Source organism: Seriola dumerili, unplaced genomic scaffold (assembly GCF_002260705.1).
Source record: "Seriola dumerili isolate Sdu_G_001 unplaced genomic scaffold, Sdu_1.0 BDQW01000040.1, whole genome shotgun sequence".
Taxonomy (NCBI): Eukaryota; Metazoa; Chordata; class Actinopteri; order Carangiformes; family Carangidae; genus Seriola; species Seriola dumerili.
In genome coordinates, this window is record NW_019174295.1 from 1782792 (window position 1) to 1801072 (window position 18281).

The 18281-nt window shown below is 38.3% G+C and overlaps 2 protein-coding genes across 5 annotated transcripts; both read right to left on the minus strand.

The window, feature by feature from the left end:
- Positions 1–664: 664 nt before the first annotated feature.
- On the minus strand, positions 665–8258 carry LOC111217102 (transmembrane protein 120A-like). 2 transcript variants are annotated; one of them, XM_022738816.1, is made up of 12 exons: positions 8078–8258; positions 6709–6827; positions 5883–6014; positions 5635–5694; positions 5450–5545; positions 4710–4799; positions 4440–4505; positions 3232–3293; positions 2778–2873; positions 1629–1693; positions 1406–1474; positions 665–1221 (listed from the first exon to the last, which is right to left on the minus strand). In XM_022738816.1, the coding sequence occupies exons 1-12, from the start codon at positions 8153–8155 to the stop codon at positions 1108–1110; spliced, it is 1047 nt and encodes a 348-aa protein (XP_022594537.1). In that variant the 5' UTR covers positions 8156–8258; the 3' UTR covers positions 665–1107. The 2 variants fall into 2 exon arrangements, with proteins under 2 accessions (XP_022594537.1, XP_022594538.1); XM_022738817.1 differs by having other exon boundaries at positions 2778–2870; positions 8078–8257.
- A 1741-nt stretch (positions 8259–9999) lies between these two features.
- Positions 10000–16006, minus strand: styxl1 (serine/threonine/tyrosine interacting like 1). Of its 3 annotated transcripts, none has more exons than XM_022738915.1 (9): positions 15954–16005; positions 15770–15813; positions 15542–15603; positions 13676–13775; positions 13276–13409; positions 12758–12903; positions 12553–12656; positions 11900–12012; positions 10000–10807 (listed from the first exon to the last, which is right to left on the minus strand). In XM_022738915.1, coding segments are annotated over exons 1-9 (837 nt in total). In that variant the 5' UTR covers positions 15956–16005; the 3' UTR covers positions 10000–10675. The 3 variants fall into 3 exon arrangements, with proteins under 3 accessions (XP_022594636.1, XP_022594635.1, XP_022594637.1); XM_022738916.1 differs by having other exon boundaries at positions 10001–10807; positions 15770–15818; positions 15954–16006; XM_022738914.1 differs by having other exon boundaries at positions 15770–15997.
- Positions 16007–18281: the final 2275 nt, after the last annotated feature.

The window sequence follows — 18281 nt, forward strand, 5'->3', positions numbered from 1 at the left end:
TTCTGAGCCATTCACTGATTAGTAACATTCACGTGAATAATAATCACTATATTTAAACACCTCCTCATCACTCAGAGTCCTGCAGCACCAGACTGGTATCGCCCTCAAGAGACGTGACCCATCTGGAAAAATGAATCCCACATTCCCTGTAAAACAGAACTTTAAATAAAGAGAAGAGTGATGATTTTTATCCAAAAACAAAAAAGATTTGTAGTTTTGATGGATGAAATCTACTCAGTGTATTTGCATAAACAGGATCTGGGTAGTGTTCCCAGTCAGCCGCTACAATTCACTGCTTTCACCCTGTGGCCATTTTGATGTAATGCAGTAATGCACAGAGTGCTTCAAATACACTTTACAGTACATGTTTGCAAGGAGCAACGTTTGTAGATTTTGTCCACAATCACATTTATTGGAATCATCATCAAGGATGGGACTGATCATTGTTTAAACTGTGAACCCATCATTTAAATGTCTTTTGTTCCCCCACATAGATTTAAAAAAACAAAAAACAAAACACACATTACAGGTAGGTATAATATGTATTAAAAGATCTTAGCGGCAGCAGAGTGATAAGATAAAAATATATTCACCCATGATAAATAGAGTTTCCACCTGTAACCTGAAGTTACCTTCTGTAACAGAGAACACAAGAACAAGCGGGGACTTGAAGGAGTGTTTTATTGAGCACTTTCTGAAAGGCTAAACCGTGGAGCAGCTGCTGAGCAACAAACTGTAGATTTCCCTAAATAAATATAACGCAAATAACATTATTTGTTTATTCAGTAACACTTCCTTATCAGAATTGTACAACTCTGACCAAAACAGACAATCCTACTGAAACAACCTTACACTATTACTTAGTAAGAACCTGCCACAGTTGTTTGTTTTTTTTTTGGCCAATCACTGTGTTTAATGTCTTTGGCCTAAACACACATCATTTACCAAAAAATAAGAAATCAAAAGAACTTAAAATGAAAAGGACGTTGATAAAAGTAGCAGTGCATGTAAATGGTCCACAAGGACAACAAACGTAACATTGACAGAGAGCTCTAAAGAGAATATTAGAGCTATGGTAACTGTTCCATAAACACATTATTCCAGTCTTTATAAGGTCTTGGACTTGTCCTGGTTGTTTATGTATTTCTGGTAAACCACTCCCAGCGTGGTGAAGAAGTTTCCCATGAAGAGCACCATGTAAGAGCAGCCGCACATCACAACCTACGCCACAGGAAGATAATGAACAAATACATCAATAAATAGCTCAGTCAGAGACTCGCAGAAATTTAAATACAGGAAGTATGGTGTCACACAAGCGACTGTCTGTAACTGTTTACTGCACATAACGTAAAGTGAGCCATCCCATTGAATGTTGCACATAATGACTAAATGTACATTAACAAACCTGCCACTCTTTACACTCTGGGAGCTGGAACATCTTGAAGAGTGTTATGCCGTTGTAAAGCTGCCAGAACTGTAAGAGGAGGAACAGTCAACAGTCAAAAATCAAAGATAAAAAGAATTTTAATCTGAATCTCCTCATTTACTAATCTACAATCTTTTAAAAAAAATTTATAGAAATGTAAGTAAGTAAAGCAGTGAACACTGATAAGAGACATGATACTCACATGACCGAAGAACAGGAAAGGAAGGAGGAAGGTCAGGCCTCTCCACATCCAGGACTGGAAACCCTCTGAAGACCAGGAGAGAAGAGTCAGTGAGCTGAGATTAACTCCATCTGTCATTATCATTAGACTCCAGGATATTCCTCCTGCCTTACTACAATTCATACAAGAGTGAAACACATAGACATAACAGACAGAAAGCATGAAGTAAAATAGATGCATAAAATAAATATTTTTGATAACGATCCCCAAAACTAAAAAATACGTGTAAAATATGTGCTGAGTTTACAGCCTCATGTACTTAGACACAGTAGGACCTTGAGCTGAATGCAAACGTGCTTACAATAACAAGGCAGGTATAATATTTACCATGCTCTCCATCTTAGTGCATTAGCGTGCTGACATTTAGTAATTAGCACAAAACACAACGTACAGCTGAGGCTGATGAATGATTTAGTCATGAACCAAAGCGTTGTACAGATTAAAATTTTGACCTGACGATGGCGCTAAATGAAAAGTCAGGGGGATCAGCAAAGGACTTACAATTCATCCTGAGGGGGAACATGAATAACTGTACTAAATTTTGCGGAAATTCATCTCAAGAGTTGTTGAGACATTTCACTCAAAACCGCAAATGCAAAACTGCTGATGGCGTCATATAGAAAAAGCGATGGGATGGATTCATCCTCTGTGGACCATGAATGTCTGCACCAAACTTCATAACAATCAGGCGAATAGTTGTTGCGATATTTCAGTCTGGGCCAGAGTAGTGGATTGATGTGCTTACCCACGGAGCCAGCCCTCCAGCCATGCTTCTGCTGTGGCTGACATGTAACTCGTGACTGCTCTCTGGTGGACAGACTACATAACGGCACCACTCTTTCTAAATGACCTTTAACACACCTTTGTCATTTCTGAGGCAATTTCTTGTTACATATCGGCCAAAACACTGTGCGTCTGCAACAAGCTACGGTCGGGAAATAACATGAGCCTGGCAGGTTAATCGTTTGTCCTGTCCTGCTCTGTACTGCATGCTGTCAACTGTTAATGTGCAGATCTGTTGAGCTGCTTCTCTTTGTATTATTCCAGTCATTCAACTATAAATATACACCTAAGAAATTGGCGACAGACAGCAGTTTAGACTGGACTCACCAACTGTAAGGTCCATGTTATGTCTCTCTCCCAGCGCTCTGAGTCTGTACAAACAGCCGCTCTGGTAGTAGTACTGGAGGAACTGGACAAAGCCTACTTTGCAAACAGAACAGAAGAAGAAAAAAACCAAAACACACAAGTGCAACCATGACTTCATTGTTGGCCAAGACATCAGTCATGCAGTATGTTCTGTGTTATCTACCTAAGAGAAACAGACTTTTTTTTGTTAATGTTTACACTGAAATTGTATCCACACACATTGATGTGTTGAAATAAGTAAGATTATTAAAATGGAATTATACGAGGAGGATTCATGTCTACTCTATCTTCATATCCAGTCGGCTTTGCTTCATTTTATTGGGGTTACAAGAACACTGGCTACACTAATTATGTATATTTCATAATGTACATTAAGTATATAGTGTGGAATTGGGACTCAGCTTGAATCTCTTACTTTGGTATAGACAGTATGTCAGGAATTGGCTCCTAAACATCTGGTAGAGAGCGCCTTCAGGCCTGCGAACAAAGACAACATCTGGTTAGAATGGAGCACAAACAAGACAAAAATTGATGCTTTTAATTTGACTTTGAATAAATATTCCTATTTCTCTTTATTCCCAGGCCACCAAGTCTATATATATATTTGTTGTTAAAATGGACCTAACATCTCCCCAAGCCAAACACTTCTCACTCTCCTCCCCACAGCAGTTATCGTGTGGGAACAGAGATATTAACCAGCTCCAATGATACTTTTTAAGCCTTTAATTGTCACTCTGAGGTCCTTTGTTATGTTACTGATCATTCTGCGTTGCGCTTTTGGAGTCGTATCAGCTGGATGCCAACTTCTTGGAAGAGTAGCTGCAGAACTAAATCATCTGTCTGACTGATGAATATCTAAATTCTTTGAGATGACTCTGTGACCCTTTCAGCTTTATGCAAATCAACAATTCTTGATAATACTTCTTCTGAGAGCTCTTTTGTGAAACATGGTGACTCCAGATTTGATAACTCCTGACTCCAATTAGCGTTTATTGATGTCAACTCTTTAGCCCATTTTTAAAAATGCCTTTAGTGCCTTTTTCTACTGTTTAGAAATTATGAGCCACATTGTGTAATATGGGAATGTTTTTCTTATGTAATATCCTCACAGAGCCCTATTGTTGTAATGTGATTTTCTCTAATACTGGAAAATTTATTATGTATGCTTAAATTTTTAAAAGCTTAATGCTGTGTTTGCTTTTGTATTTTGAGGAGTTCATTGACTTTAATTTATTGCATACTGGAAGGTGTAGGTATCCTTTAATTGGGGGGGGGGGGGTTGCTGTGTGAAAACCTATAGCCTTTATATGTATGGTGGTGTTTGCATGGCATTGTTTGTCTCTGAATTTTGCCTGGTGAAGATCTGAGGAACAAAAGCTTGTCTTAACATAGTGAGTCCATTTGATGGACCTTGTGCACGACTCTGGTGTCAACACTCTTTGATCCTACGTGTCTGTCACTGACTAAGACCATATTTGGTGCAAGAACCTTTTTTTTTTTATATATTACAACCTGATGGGAAGGTTTCAACACCGATCAGTCAATATATCATTATAGTTTTTTTGTACAGTTGTGAAAGTGTAAATCTTTTCCTTTTGAAGTAAAATGGATAACATCACTCACCAAGTGAGCATGACTCCAGACAGGAAGGTTGACACATAGTGATGGAAAACCCACCAACCCTTGATCCTGAAACAACATGGAGGACTGACAATGAAGGATACAGAACTGTTTGTAGCACGGCTAGACAGGAAACCAGTAGGCGAGGTTATGGGGTTACAGGCTCAGGGTTTGAAGTGCCTCTCTATATTACGACGATCTGAACCTCTATATGACCAGTTTAACTAATATCATTATAATTAAAATAGTTGAGACAGTGAATTTGTAAAAGACCTTGAGCCGTTGGTGATGAGGATACTCTCCCGGATAGTGAGTGTGCAGTAGTACCACACCAACAAGAAGTTGAAAAGGGCATCAAGGGCTCTGAAAGAAAAAAAAAAAAAAGAAAAGACACATAATGAAGTAAACCACGACCAAATTCAAATATGTAATAGAAATAATTCAACAAACTCCTTCATTCTTCTCAGTTTACACCAGCCATGCAAGGGGAAGCACAAGTCCTCTGTCTGGATCTGATCTGCCACAAATCTTGTTCATAATGATATATAATAACACAAATGAAAACATTGGCCAGTATATTGTTATTGGATTTTCATGTACAAGGTTTCACAACATCAACTGACATAAACCTCGACTGTGCACGTGCGTCAGTGCAACATGTTCGGCTTGATGTCAGCTGTTATAAAGAAGTTGATTGGCTGTTTCAGGGGAAGAGCAAGGACACATGTGTCATGCAGCTGCCATCTTTGGCGCTTAGCCTTAGTCAAGAGTCTTCAAGTGGTTTGTCTCCTTCCTTCCTTGTAACGTCTCTGACTGAGCGACATACTCCTTCATCACAATAAACATGGGCACTGTAGTTTATTTTCAGCCGATCCCACTAACACTGTCCTGCTGTTGTAAATATAGCCCCAAACGTGTATCAATCCAGGGCTGAGAATAGTTACATTTAGTCACAGGGAGGCGATCACTCACACAAGCTCCGCAAACACAGACGAGGCGTTTGGAAATCTCACCTGTAGCTGAACAAAAAGCGACACGTGAAGGAGAACACGAAGAGGATGACGGTGAGGACCAGCTTAAATTTCTCATATTCGTCTTTGTAGGCAAATCTGTTCGGAGGAGCGGAGAGAAACGATATCAATGTGACGGTGCCGTGGCCGCACTTTGAAAGAGGAAAATGAACATCAGTGCCACTTACTTGGACTGTTTGTTGAGGAGTGTTACGTTGACGTTTCCTAAAACAAGAGTGAGGTATAACCTAAACGGGAAGAGGGGGCAGCCAGTCACAATGCTGACATCTTTAACATTAGAATCATTTTGTTTTGTTTTTGAAATGTATTTACTATGCCAGTGTGTTTTCCATGTTTGAAGTGGAAAAAAAAAACAACATACTGACAATTTATCATGAAACTCTTCACAGAATGAAATCATATGACAGAATCAAACCCGTTCTTCTTTGGTAGAAAAGCTTCCATCTCGGTGAAAGCATTAGCTCTGTCTCTGATGGAGTCTTCGATTTCAGCGATGGCATCCACATCGTCTGGACTTAGCTTGGGTGTTGGATGGTTGTTTTTGCATCTAATAATGGAAACACATCGTGACGCAAACACTTGTTGATTTATTTCCTTGCAATTTTACCCAGTCCCCAGCACAGCGGCCACTGTCACTGCCCTAAAGCAGTCTCCCAGACTAACTTTGATTGGTATCATATCGACACTTTAATCTGATCATTTCAACAGTTCTGAATAAGGACTGTCAGTATTTGGAGTATTTTATCTTACCAAAGAGTGCACTTACAACGATAGAGGTGAACACTCTTTTCTGGTAATATGATGCCCCCTATTCGTCTGGAGTATGAATTCAACAGTTGGCCAGTTCTTACTCACTGAACCCTTTAAAGAACTTAAAACATCCAATTAGCATTTCATATACTGCGCTGCTCATCTCATTTTCATGCTGTCAGGTACAGATTGTGAATATCAGTTAGGCTGCTCCTAAAAACTGTTTTGATTCTACCTTCAGTAAAAGGTCAAAGACATCTTTGAGACGTAGTTATTTCAGCCCTTAGGGAACGGGAATCCAAAGGTTTTGAATTTTATGAAATGTTATCAAACTCCATCCTTCCACATAAACGCTGCCAATGGCGTTTACGCAAGACCTCGGCGTCTCTGTGGTGAGTGAAATATGACTGAACTTGCAGTTCCTAGCCAAAATATAGGCTGCTGTTTTTTGAATTAGCTGAAGACGTTTATGAGTGTTCCTGAACACTTACTGCTCTAGCGATGCAGTGAGCTCTTTCAGTCTCTTCCTCTGACGTGCGATGGCACCAGAGCAGCTGTCCTGCAGTTTGGCCACTTCTTCAAGTTTCTGTTTATATAGACGATGGGTGTCCTGAAAGAGGAAAAAAAAGGTTTCCAGAGGAATATATAAAGTTGTGTTTTGCAGTGCCAAAGTTTAATTTTTCATTAATTAACAAATTTGCAAAGGCAGAAGAAGACACAAAAAAGATTCCAGTGAATAATAATGTCCAACAGGTTCACATTTATCTTTTAAGGCTGCAGTAGTTTGGAAAAGGGCTGTCATGTAAATAATCCAAGATTTATTTTTTAATGGTCTTAAATGTGCAAAAAATTGTTTTGTGGTTCTTCAATGAAGAATCAACTAAAATTTTAGTTATTGTTTGTCTTCTGTCATTACTTTAACTTTAATGATACTTTCCCGATTAAATTGTGTCAGTGTATGTTAATTATTTGTCTGTTTACATTTTTAGAGGTGTGACGGCTTTGGTATATTTAAACAGAGGCTTTTTATTTCCCACTAAGCATGTGACTTTCAATGACTTTCACTCAGTGTGCTGCACAGTTAGCTGTGTTTAATCGTGATCATCCACAAGAAGTGGATTCAGGTCTTTTTCAGTTTGTCTTTTATTGTGAAATACAGTGACAGTAATCCCTTCTCGGTGCAGGAGCCTGAATCAGATGGCTCTCCAACCTTTGTCTATTGCCAGGGGAATAATGAAGACCTAAAAATTGTGACAAAAATAATGTTCTGGTGAAAGTTTCAATGATGACAGTGTGTTGATAAAACAGAGCTAAAACATTCTGAGATTTCAGACTGTAGGGACTTTCTTAAATGCATCATAAACACTTCATTACTGATGATAACCCTGATAGACAAGATAAACACATGGGTTTACCTGTTGATGTGGTTATTTATACAGGTGAGGCTGAATATGTGCGGGGCCAAAATTTTTCTGCAACATCATTGCATCAGTAGACACAAACATTTCCCCTTCAGTGGCATCTTTAGAGTAGCAGTTAAATTACAACACGCCACATTTCTACATATAATCCGGTTTAATTCCTCTATGTGTATTATAGAGTCCTGGTTTAAGCCGTTAAATACCAACACAAAGGATGATGTGCTCTTTCGGTTGAGTGGCATTGATTCACATTGAAATCGACTCTACCTTTCCCTTACTTTTTGTTTTTCTCTTGGCTGCCACAGTACAATTATCTTTAGCTGCTGAGGGCGGATCCCACTGTCGCCTGAGTGCCCACCCACTCCAGACTGTTAGCTAAACACGGGCAGGAGCACACTTCCATAGGTAAAACCACAGCTCGACACGCTGTTAAACTTACCTGAATTTGCTGGTAGCCCTTCTCTAAATCATCCCACTCGCGTAAACATTCACTGAAATCCGTCGGACTGAACAACATTTTCTAGCCTGACATCAGGAGACCTCCAGGAGTTGGGCAACACTTAAGATCCGCTGTGTGCAACAGTTGCACCGCTGTCAGTGTCAGAGCTACGCCAGAAAGCGAGAGCAACTTCCTATCAGGGTCTTCAGAATAAAAGCCTCAGTGAGTATTTTGGTGCCCACAGTTGGGTAAAAAAAAACAGCTGTTAAAAAAAAAAAAAAGAAAAAGTTATAGGCTGAGTGTGAACAATCACATTTATCAAGTTACTTTTTAAAGCAATTCTCAAGTGATCACAATGACTGAAAACGTAGAGGAATAGCCCATAAGATAAATAGACCCTACATCTGCTATATTGTATATTTAAAAAATCCTCACTGCTTATATATTTTTTGTGTACTTTATTTATGTAAAATCTTCACATCTACAGGAATAATTAACAAGGGAAATAATCTAATGTGTTTATAATGCATCATTATATAAATAGGGATAAATAATAGGAAATTGGTTGAAATAGGAACAAAATTCTGCAGCAAGACATTCTGCTGGTGATTCTGCTACTTATGTTTATTCCCATTCTTATTTAAAGAGACACTGAAAAAATAGAGGGAATAAAGTAAATACAATTGTACCTTTTCAAATCTTTTAATTTGTTTCCCTTTTCTCAGTGAGGTATTCTGAAATAAATCAATTCTAGACAAGCCATGTGACTTTATGATTGATTATACAGTCAGATCATGTAAATCCATGTTTACTTTATTTTAATTTGATATGTTGTTATAAATCTATTTATATATTTTTCTTTTTTCAGTACTGTAGATGAGCATGCAGCACCTTGACCAGGTCCTACAGATAATTTTACTTTACTAATTCTTTTAATCTGTATATTTGTATATATCTGAAATTAAATAAAGTTCCAGTCTAAAACATTTTAAGAATGGCAATCTTTGAGCTTTTATTTTTAAGGCCACGTAAAGTTTCCGGTTGTATCATCGCTAACGATGGTACCTTTTACAAAACCGCGTGCGTCGTGCTCACTGGACGTGCTAATTTGCAGCTGCGTGGTCCAATCAGACGTCCCGTCAGTGATCTCGCTTGTAGGTCTATAAATTGTTTCCCTGAGTTCAGCCTGGTAGGCAGCACTACCTCTCCTATGAATTCAGCCTCATTAGCCGCGTTTAACCTCAAATTTATGGCCCTGAGCTCAGCCATCTATAACAAGAACAACCATTTGAATGACTCATGTTGTTTGTTCGGTTTCTACATGGAGGGCACTATGTCACCTGCAAGGTGACTTTCAGGGCGATAAATTACTCACTGTCTGCATGTGGCCTATATTTTTAGAGCTGATGTTACGTAACTCCGTAGACATGGGGGAACTGTCATCTCCAGTATTGTTAGCACCTCTCATAGACCCATGTATGGACTCAAGCACAAAATGACATTTAGGACTGTATGAGGCTTGGAGGTTTTGTGAATGCAAAAGAGTACACAAAGGTACAACGATATAAGTATAGAAAGCACTAGGTGACGCTGTCACTTTCTTTGTCCGTTTCTTTTTGTCTCCTTGCATTCTGTATACAGTTCATCCTTGCAAAGTTTTTGAAATGATATCATAAGTAAACAAAACTTAAATTTGGGGAAATGGTTTTAACATCCATGTTCTGTGATTTAAGAGGTAAAAGTGGAGAACAGACCACATGTTGTATTCATACCATATCATGAATTAAAATAATTCTATATGTTACATCATCACATATACTTCATAATATTCTTCCCTCTCAGATGACAGTAAAACCCTTCATAGCTGTGCACTTGAGAAAGGTGTGTTTGTTTTCTGCTGCAGCACACCTTCATTGCTGAACCATCATGCCTGCCAGGAGAATTTTTTCAAAAATATAGACCCATTTCTCGACTTGTCTTTATTTAAGATCATACAATTAAGTACGAGACATGATAATAAATCCCTGTATTGTTGGTGTAACTGAGGTAGCCTTTATTATATTGTTTTCTCCCACACACTGCAATAATGTTTATTAATGAGTGAAATGTGCACTTTAATATAGCTGTTCTCCCCTTTTTAATCTTTAATTACATAGTATGAACGAGGTTTACACCTTATGTCTCCAGTACTATACCCTGTAGGCACTCAGTATTTACAAAAGTACTTAGTCTAATTTATTTCTCCTTTCCTTTGTTCCCCATAGTCGTAACCATGGTAACTATTTTATTGGTACCTAATTCATACAAGAAAATTACACTGTAAATCTCAGGCTGCATTATAAAGTATTACCAGGAAAAAAAAATCTAAAACGATATGTGTTTGATTGTCGAGATGTAACAAGGCTGCATATGTTAATCTTGAAATTCACTCAGCCTTGTAGAGCTGCAGCCTGTTTTAAGAATAAGTCTCTTAATGGAACAACAGAAGAGATGTCCCTGGAATAATAATAATAATAATAATAATAATAATAATGATGATGATGCAATGCGACTGAAATCAGTTGTCTTTACTGAATATGAACTCGTCACATTCCTTTGTTAAAAATGCGGTTCAGACATATCGGTGACTTTTGTTCCCATGGTGTGAAGCTCCCATTCTGACAGCTGCTGTAGAAACCCGGTGTTTGGCCTCATGGTGGGTTTACATTTGAGCATGTACTTCCAGGACTCCTGAAGAGAGTCAAAACAACAGCATTATCTACTCTAAATGTAATAATATTCACATGCTTTCTCTCCATGATCCAAGTCAGTCTCATGTCTCTGTGTTTAAAGAGTAGTTTGATATTTTGGGAAATGTATATTCACTCTCTCTTTCTGAGATTCAGGTGAGAAGATTGATACCACAAAAGGCAAAATATGTAGGTGGAGCCAACATTAAAACCACAACTTGTCGCTTTTAAGTTTAAGATTTTCTACAAATGAAACAGATAAAATACAGTATCTTTATGCTAAGCTGTGCTAATTGCCTAGCTTTCATTACAATCATAAAAGTATAAAAGCAAATACATTTAACTTATCTGCTTGAAGCTCACAATAAGGGGGTTACAGTAACTTTTATATGATAGTGGTATCAATCTTCTCATCAAACTCTCAGCAAGAAAGCAAAAGGACAGAGCTGGAGTCAGGGCATGGTTAACCTAGCTTAGCATAAAGACTGGAAGCAGGGGGAAACAACTAGCTGCGATCTGTCCAAAATTCAAAACTGCTCCAACACCTCTAAAGCATATTTATCAACACACTGTATCTTCTTTGTTTAACACAAGCCTAAAAATGACAACTGGTGGTTTTTGGTTTGGTTCTGTAACTATTTCTTGGTGAACAGTTGCTGGACAGAGTGACAGTGTGCAGCATCACAGGTTGCCAGGTTTGGTACCACCACAGACTTATACCTAAACATGTGCTCACTGACCATATCTACCAAAGTGTACTGTAGCTGAGCACAGTACACAGAAGTTCTGGATGGATGGATAAACTGTTCGTCAAGAAACAGATCCAACATGTAAATCCCCCTTAAACCACAAATTGCTTTTTTTTTAAATACTTATACTAACAAGATACTGAACAATTGCATGTCCAGGGCTTTGAAAACTCATTTCCTGGCTCTTATTCCAGTTTGGAACAAAATCATCATCTTAAGAGTTGAGACTCAGCAGAGCTACATCTGCTTACTTATTACTTATTATCATCTAGAGACATTGTATGGCACATCCTGTTACTGCATTCTGCACACACTGAAACCAAAACCAAATGAACCACACTTACCTCCAGTGTGTATTTGAGGTGGTGCATGAGAAAAGCAATGGTCAGAGCACTGCAGCGGCTTCTGCCCTGCCTGGAAACTATCAGGACACGAGAGCCCATGTTGATGTGTGACCCTGAAAACAAGATAGATTACATAGATTATTATTTCAATGAACAAAAAATCTCTAAACCAAACCAGTCCACATAACACCAGCAATATTAATGGCAAATTTGACAACAAAAAAGGATCTTAATATATATTAAACCATTTCATCAATAAAACTTGTACATAAAACCCCCAAATGACCTCTGACCTGTAAGTTTTTGAGTAAACAGGCACAGATTCAACAGATTCCTTTAATGCACTTTAAAATAAATAAATCATGCAATCTTGTAAGCTTTATTATCTTCATATTTAAATTAATGGAATATCAGAATTTTGTGAATGATGTACTGTTAATATCACATTGTGTGAGATCTTGGAAATGAAGCATATACATGTAGGTGTTACACCCTTCTGCATTTTACATTTATATTTGTATTCTTGACAACTGCAGTTAACAGTGATGTGCAGAAAGCCCCATGACAGTTTTGCAATTCTCATGGGAACATGACACTACAAACATTTGCAAGGATTTAAAACAGCTTATTTAGTAAAGCATAGCGTGACTTACCAATAAAACTACAAATCCTTTCAAAATTTGAATACAAATCAGACTCCACTGAGTCAGCAACAGGGATGTTGAGGATGGTCTGGCTCCATTTTATTGACCTAGATCTGAACAAATCCAAAGGAAATTCAGAACAAACTCAACAGCAAAGACACATGACATCCAGAATTTTCTCTAATTATATTTTAAATATTCAGTCCTGCCTTACTCCAGAGTGTCACTCAGTGAGATGCTGATGACGGCGTTGATTTTCAGGTCTTTGAGGATATTGGAGTCTGTGCCTTGTTTCTGGTCACCCATATACAGCAGTCCTGCTATGACCTCCACTGGATAAGTCTTCAGGTTTTCCAGCTCCTGAGACAACCCAGAAATATATTAAACTGTATTTATCTGCAGCAGTTTGAATCAACTGATATTTTAAGGGAAAAAAATAATTTCATAATGATTGGGATTCATAAGTGCAGCTGGCCTACTAACCTGGAAAAATGGACGAGTGTCCTGGGGCTCTCAAAATCTCATCTTAAACTGTGTGTTACTTGATGATTTTATTAATTGAATATTTGCACAGACAAATGTATTGTGAGAAGTTGTACCCCTAGAGTTTATATCAGTGATGGCAGATTCTAATTTATTACTTGATTTTGTACCAACTGGATGATTGACATGGTGCCTTCACAGACTTAATTATGAGTGTATGACGCTCCAGGTCAGCTGTGTCTGTCTTACCGTGATGGTGTACATAATTTTCTCAGTCCTTAAGAAAGGGTAGAGCGCTGAGAACCTCTGAAAGCCTCCTCTCACAATGTGGACTGGATACAGGCTAGCTTTAGCCAGCACCTCGGCACATTCAACTGCTCTGCCTGCAATCACAGTCAGAACCCAAGTGATAAACATCAGTGTGTTGATATTTGTGGCTGACAGAATGGGAGCGTTTGCTTTTGGGAACTAGGTTTTCAGAGCAGGAAAACTGTGTAAATACAGAAAGTACTTTGTTACATACAGAATAAAACAAGAACCTTTGGCCTTGGCTACACACCATTATGTTGCCCATTAGTGGACTGGTAAATCATCATTTTCAATACTCTCAGAGATGCTTTGGTGGAACATTTCCAGTGCGACACCGTACCTTGCTCCTGCAAACAGCTGGTGTTGCTATCATAGACCACCATGTGCTGCATACTGTCAACCTCCACAGCCACTGGAAGGAGGAATTTGCCTTCTGAATCCTGGAAAGAGTCACCCAGAAAGTTTTGATATTTGAAGCACAAAATAATCTGAGAAAGGATTAGGGAACAAAGAAACTAAGCTGTTATGCAAGGCTTGTCTTTTCATTTCTTAAACTTACATCCTCTAACCACAAATAAAAGCGCAAAGTGTATCCCTTTCCTTAAATATCACACCTTTCAAGAGCAAAACTACTCTACTAAACTACTAATTTTAGCTACTCCATTTCTTTTGGGAACAGATACAGTCTTAACATTTCATTACCATTTGCACCAAGTCGAAGTCGAGGGATGTAGAGTGTGTGATTTAGAAGGTAGTTCAAATGAACAGTTAAGCCACTCTCAATAGTGGCACATAAATCAACATACACTGCATCTGAGTCTGTTCTTTTTAATATAATCAATAAATAACCCTAAATCTTAACAAAATCACAACCTGAGTCAGATGTAGAGTTCATAATCTCTTCCAAATGAAGACAGAAATCATTGAGACACTTCCCAATTTGAGAGGGGGGGTCTCTCAAAAAACTCAGAACAACCCAAAACGGCACATACAGTCTATGTCAATTTACTAATTTTTTTTTTTTTTTTTTTTACAACAGTTAGTTCCTACCAAGTAATTTGACTGGACGAGAGGCATTCCATGAGTGCTGATCTAGAGTACAACAGCACTAGGACTCTTAACTACATGTATCACTCCGCCTCACAGGTGTTCCATCAACCGTTAATTAGTGTTACATTCACAGTCGTTATCTATCTTAGATTATAGCAAACTTTGCAAAGATGAATATATTTCAGAAACAACATTTGAATTAAATGATGTATGATCGTTAGTAGAGGATGAAGGGACGAAGCCTGGATACTTCAGCGCACTCCTGAGGTAACGTGTAAACAAAGTGGCTAGCTAGTGTACACTGTGCAGGCCAGGAAAATATTTATGTGCTGCTTAGCAACAGTCCAGTACCAGTCCAGCTGCGGAACTATTTGTGTTGGCGTTGCCAAATAAATGTTAATATAAACAAACAAATCTTATATAACTAACTAATGTGGCGCTCGTAGAACGGTTGTATAAAACCAATATCACACTCGAGGTCGTGATTTCTAATGAATATCAGCGCGCCAGTGATCCGGAGGCCGCATGCCGAGTACCGTAGACAATCACAGCCGTGCTGATAATCAGTAGCTACAACATCACTCGCTCTCGTGTGATATTGCTTAATTAGCTGAAGTCTAGTCTTTTAATGCAACAGTCTTTGATCCTGTCCATCCCCTCATCCCAAAGCTCATCGTATATCTCAGAACCAATTTCCATTTTCCAATCTTCCCTGAGAGGTGGGCTGTATAACGTTATCTACGAACAGTGGTATTAGATACCACCTGTTGCTCCCTTAATTCATAATGAGTAAGGAAATGACACGTGAGCTGTCTACTTAGGCCTACAAAGATGTACTCTCATACAATTTATTCCCTCATATTTATAATTTAAGTTTGATTTTTCTTACATCGTACAAGATTATCCATCATTTATATCAAGGAAACTAAACATGCTGTTAAGTAGGGTTACTGCATTATCATTACAGCAGAGTTTTTCTATTTAAATTCTTTTGGTTGTACTATATGTAAAACAACCAGTTTCATTGTTATTTCTAAGAGCTAAATTGGTTTGACTGTAACTACAGATACAGGTTTAATTGATATGATTTTTTATATTTAAAGTGCATATATAGCTGACCTCCATTCACTAATATACAGTACAATAATTTTCATACCATTTTGACATTTTTAGCTGTTATGATGTGACTTGTGTTGTAATCTCGGGTTTCACGAGCATCTAAAAAGGAGACATACAATACAAAAGTAAGTTACAGCTAAAGTTTAAAAATGAAAGATTAAATTAAAGCAGAGCAATCAAGCAAACCCAACTCATATCTAACAGTCACACACACTCCAGCACTGACAACCTGTGATAACTAGCTGAGCCGAGTCCTGTCTCTTACCAATCAAACAGAGGTAGTTGATCTCTGCCAGCCTTGACACACACCTGCACTGGTTGAGGAGATTGTAAAGTTTAAGGGGCTCACACATCGTGATACCAGCCATGACAGGAAGAACAATATAAAAACAATGGGCTAGAGATAAACAAATCAAGAACAGCTGAACATTATAATTAGCTTGACTTACATCTACAAATGAGCACGATGTCTAACTCAGTTGCTTTCAAAGTTTGTTTGTATGGGCCCTGTTGCTAAGCAACTCAGTGCCCTCCTTCATTGGTGGTTAGCGATGAAGCAGAGCCTTAAAGTCACAATGACCCATTTCTTGATGAGGAAAATGACACGTTCATTCAAATATAGTGATAAAAAAGTTTGTTATTTAATTTTTTTATTCATTGTTTCATTCCAATGTGCAGATTTTTATTTATCTGAATCGGTTGTACAGAGCTTTTTGGTGGTAAGAAATTCTGTGTCAAATTAAGGCAAAAAATGAAAATAATGTTGCTCCTTCAGCTGGTACAGAGTGGAGCTGCTAGACTTTAAGCAAATTCAGCTAGACAAGATCATATCACCGCTATCTTAATTGGTTACCACTCAGTTATACAGTTAATTAATTTTAACAGTTTTCTGATAATGTTTAAAGGATTTAAAACAAACCACAAGATTCAGTAATGAATAATCTGTGGTTCAAACTCATAAATGGTACAACCAGCAGATATAACGTGATCTTGGGGCTTTTGGGGTCCCTGTGATACAGTTGTCCACTTTTCCTGATTAATCTTGATTCTTTCATGTAAAGCACCTTGTGCCTTTGCTATGAAAGGTACTGTATAAACAAAGTTACTTCTTCTGTGTTTTAATAATAATAATAATAATAATAATAATAATAATAATGTCTTAGAGTAATTATACTCATTTTAAGGTGAGATGTCATCTCTTAATGAAAGAGGAAAGGTTTTTTAAACAAACCAAAAATGTTTCATAATTGCAAAATAAACAAAACACATGACCTTTAATTAAGAACCATCCACTCATAATCTCAATGTCAAACTGTTTATTTTTCAAGATCATTACTGTCAATACTCTGTTTACATGTGTCCATGAGACCAAGAGACTGGAAGTAGACTAAAACATTTTATAATTCAAATTGCAACATGAAAAAAGAAAAAGATGACTCTGCGGTCTAAAGTAAAGATTAATTTGAGTCTCAATTCAATTAAAATTTAGTTACATGGATTATTACTTCTGTTATTCTATTATTAGTGGGATTGCTTTTTCAGAAAAGCAGACAGACAGGCAGAGACACAGATAGACAGACAGAAAGGCAGGAAGGTAGATAGACAGCCAGGCAGACAGACAGGAAAGTAGACATGTAGACAGATAGGTAGACAGACAGACAGACAGACAGGAAAGTAGAAAGACAGGTAGACAGGCAGGCAGGCAGACAGAGAGACTGACACACAGGGAAGCAGATAGACAGACAGGCAGACACAGGCAGACAGACACACAGGGAAGCAGAAAGACAGACACACAGGAAAGCAGATAGGCAGACACAGACAGAAAGACAGGCAGGAGGAAGGGGGAAACAGACTGGCAGGCAGGCAGACTGACAGACAGACACACACACACACACACACACACACACACACACACACACACACATGGGAAAGTAGATAGGCAGACAGAGAGACAGGCAGGCAGACAGACAGGCCAGCAGAAGGACAGACAGACAGACAGACAGACACACTCACACAGAAAGACAGAAAGGCAGACAGGCCAGCAGAAGGACAGACAGACACACTCACACAGACAGACAGACAGACAGACAGACACACACACACACACACACACACACATGGGAAAGTAGATAGGCAGACAGAGAGACAGGCAGGCAGACAGACAGGCCAGCAGAAGGACAGACAGACAGACAGACAGACACACGCACACAGAAAGACAGAAAGGCAGACAGGCCAGCAGAAGGACAGACAGACAGACAGACAGACACACACACACACACACACACACACAGGAAAGTAGATAGACAGACAGACAGAAAGACAGGCAGGCAGACAGACAGAGAGATACTGAGAGACAGAGAGAGAGAGACGGACAGAGAGAGAGAGAGAGCGAGAGACAGACAAACAGACTGAGAGAGAAACTGACAGAGAGAGAGACTGAGAGAGACAGAGAGACACAGACAGAGAGAGACAGACTGAGAGCAGTCCCACCCCAAGTATAATTTTGGTGAAAAAATATAATAGAAGATATAAATAATGTTTTTGAATGTTTTAAATATAAAAAATAAAATATGAAAATAAATAAATAAATAAATAAAATTCTCTTTAAAAACATAAAAAATGTTGAAAAATTGAAGCCAATGTTATGTTGTGGTTGGCCAGACCACATCCTATACTTGTTTCCTATCTCAGTCTGATTCATTCCTAAATGTTCATGATCATTATCATTAAACAAAGCGTGCGCTTAGAACGACTGATATTTTTAGCGGCCCTGGTAT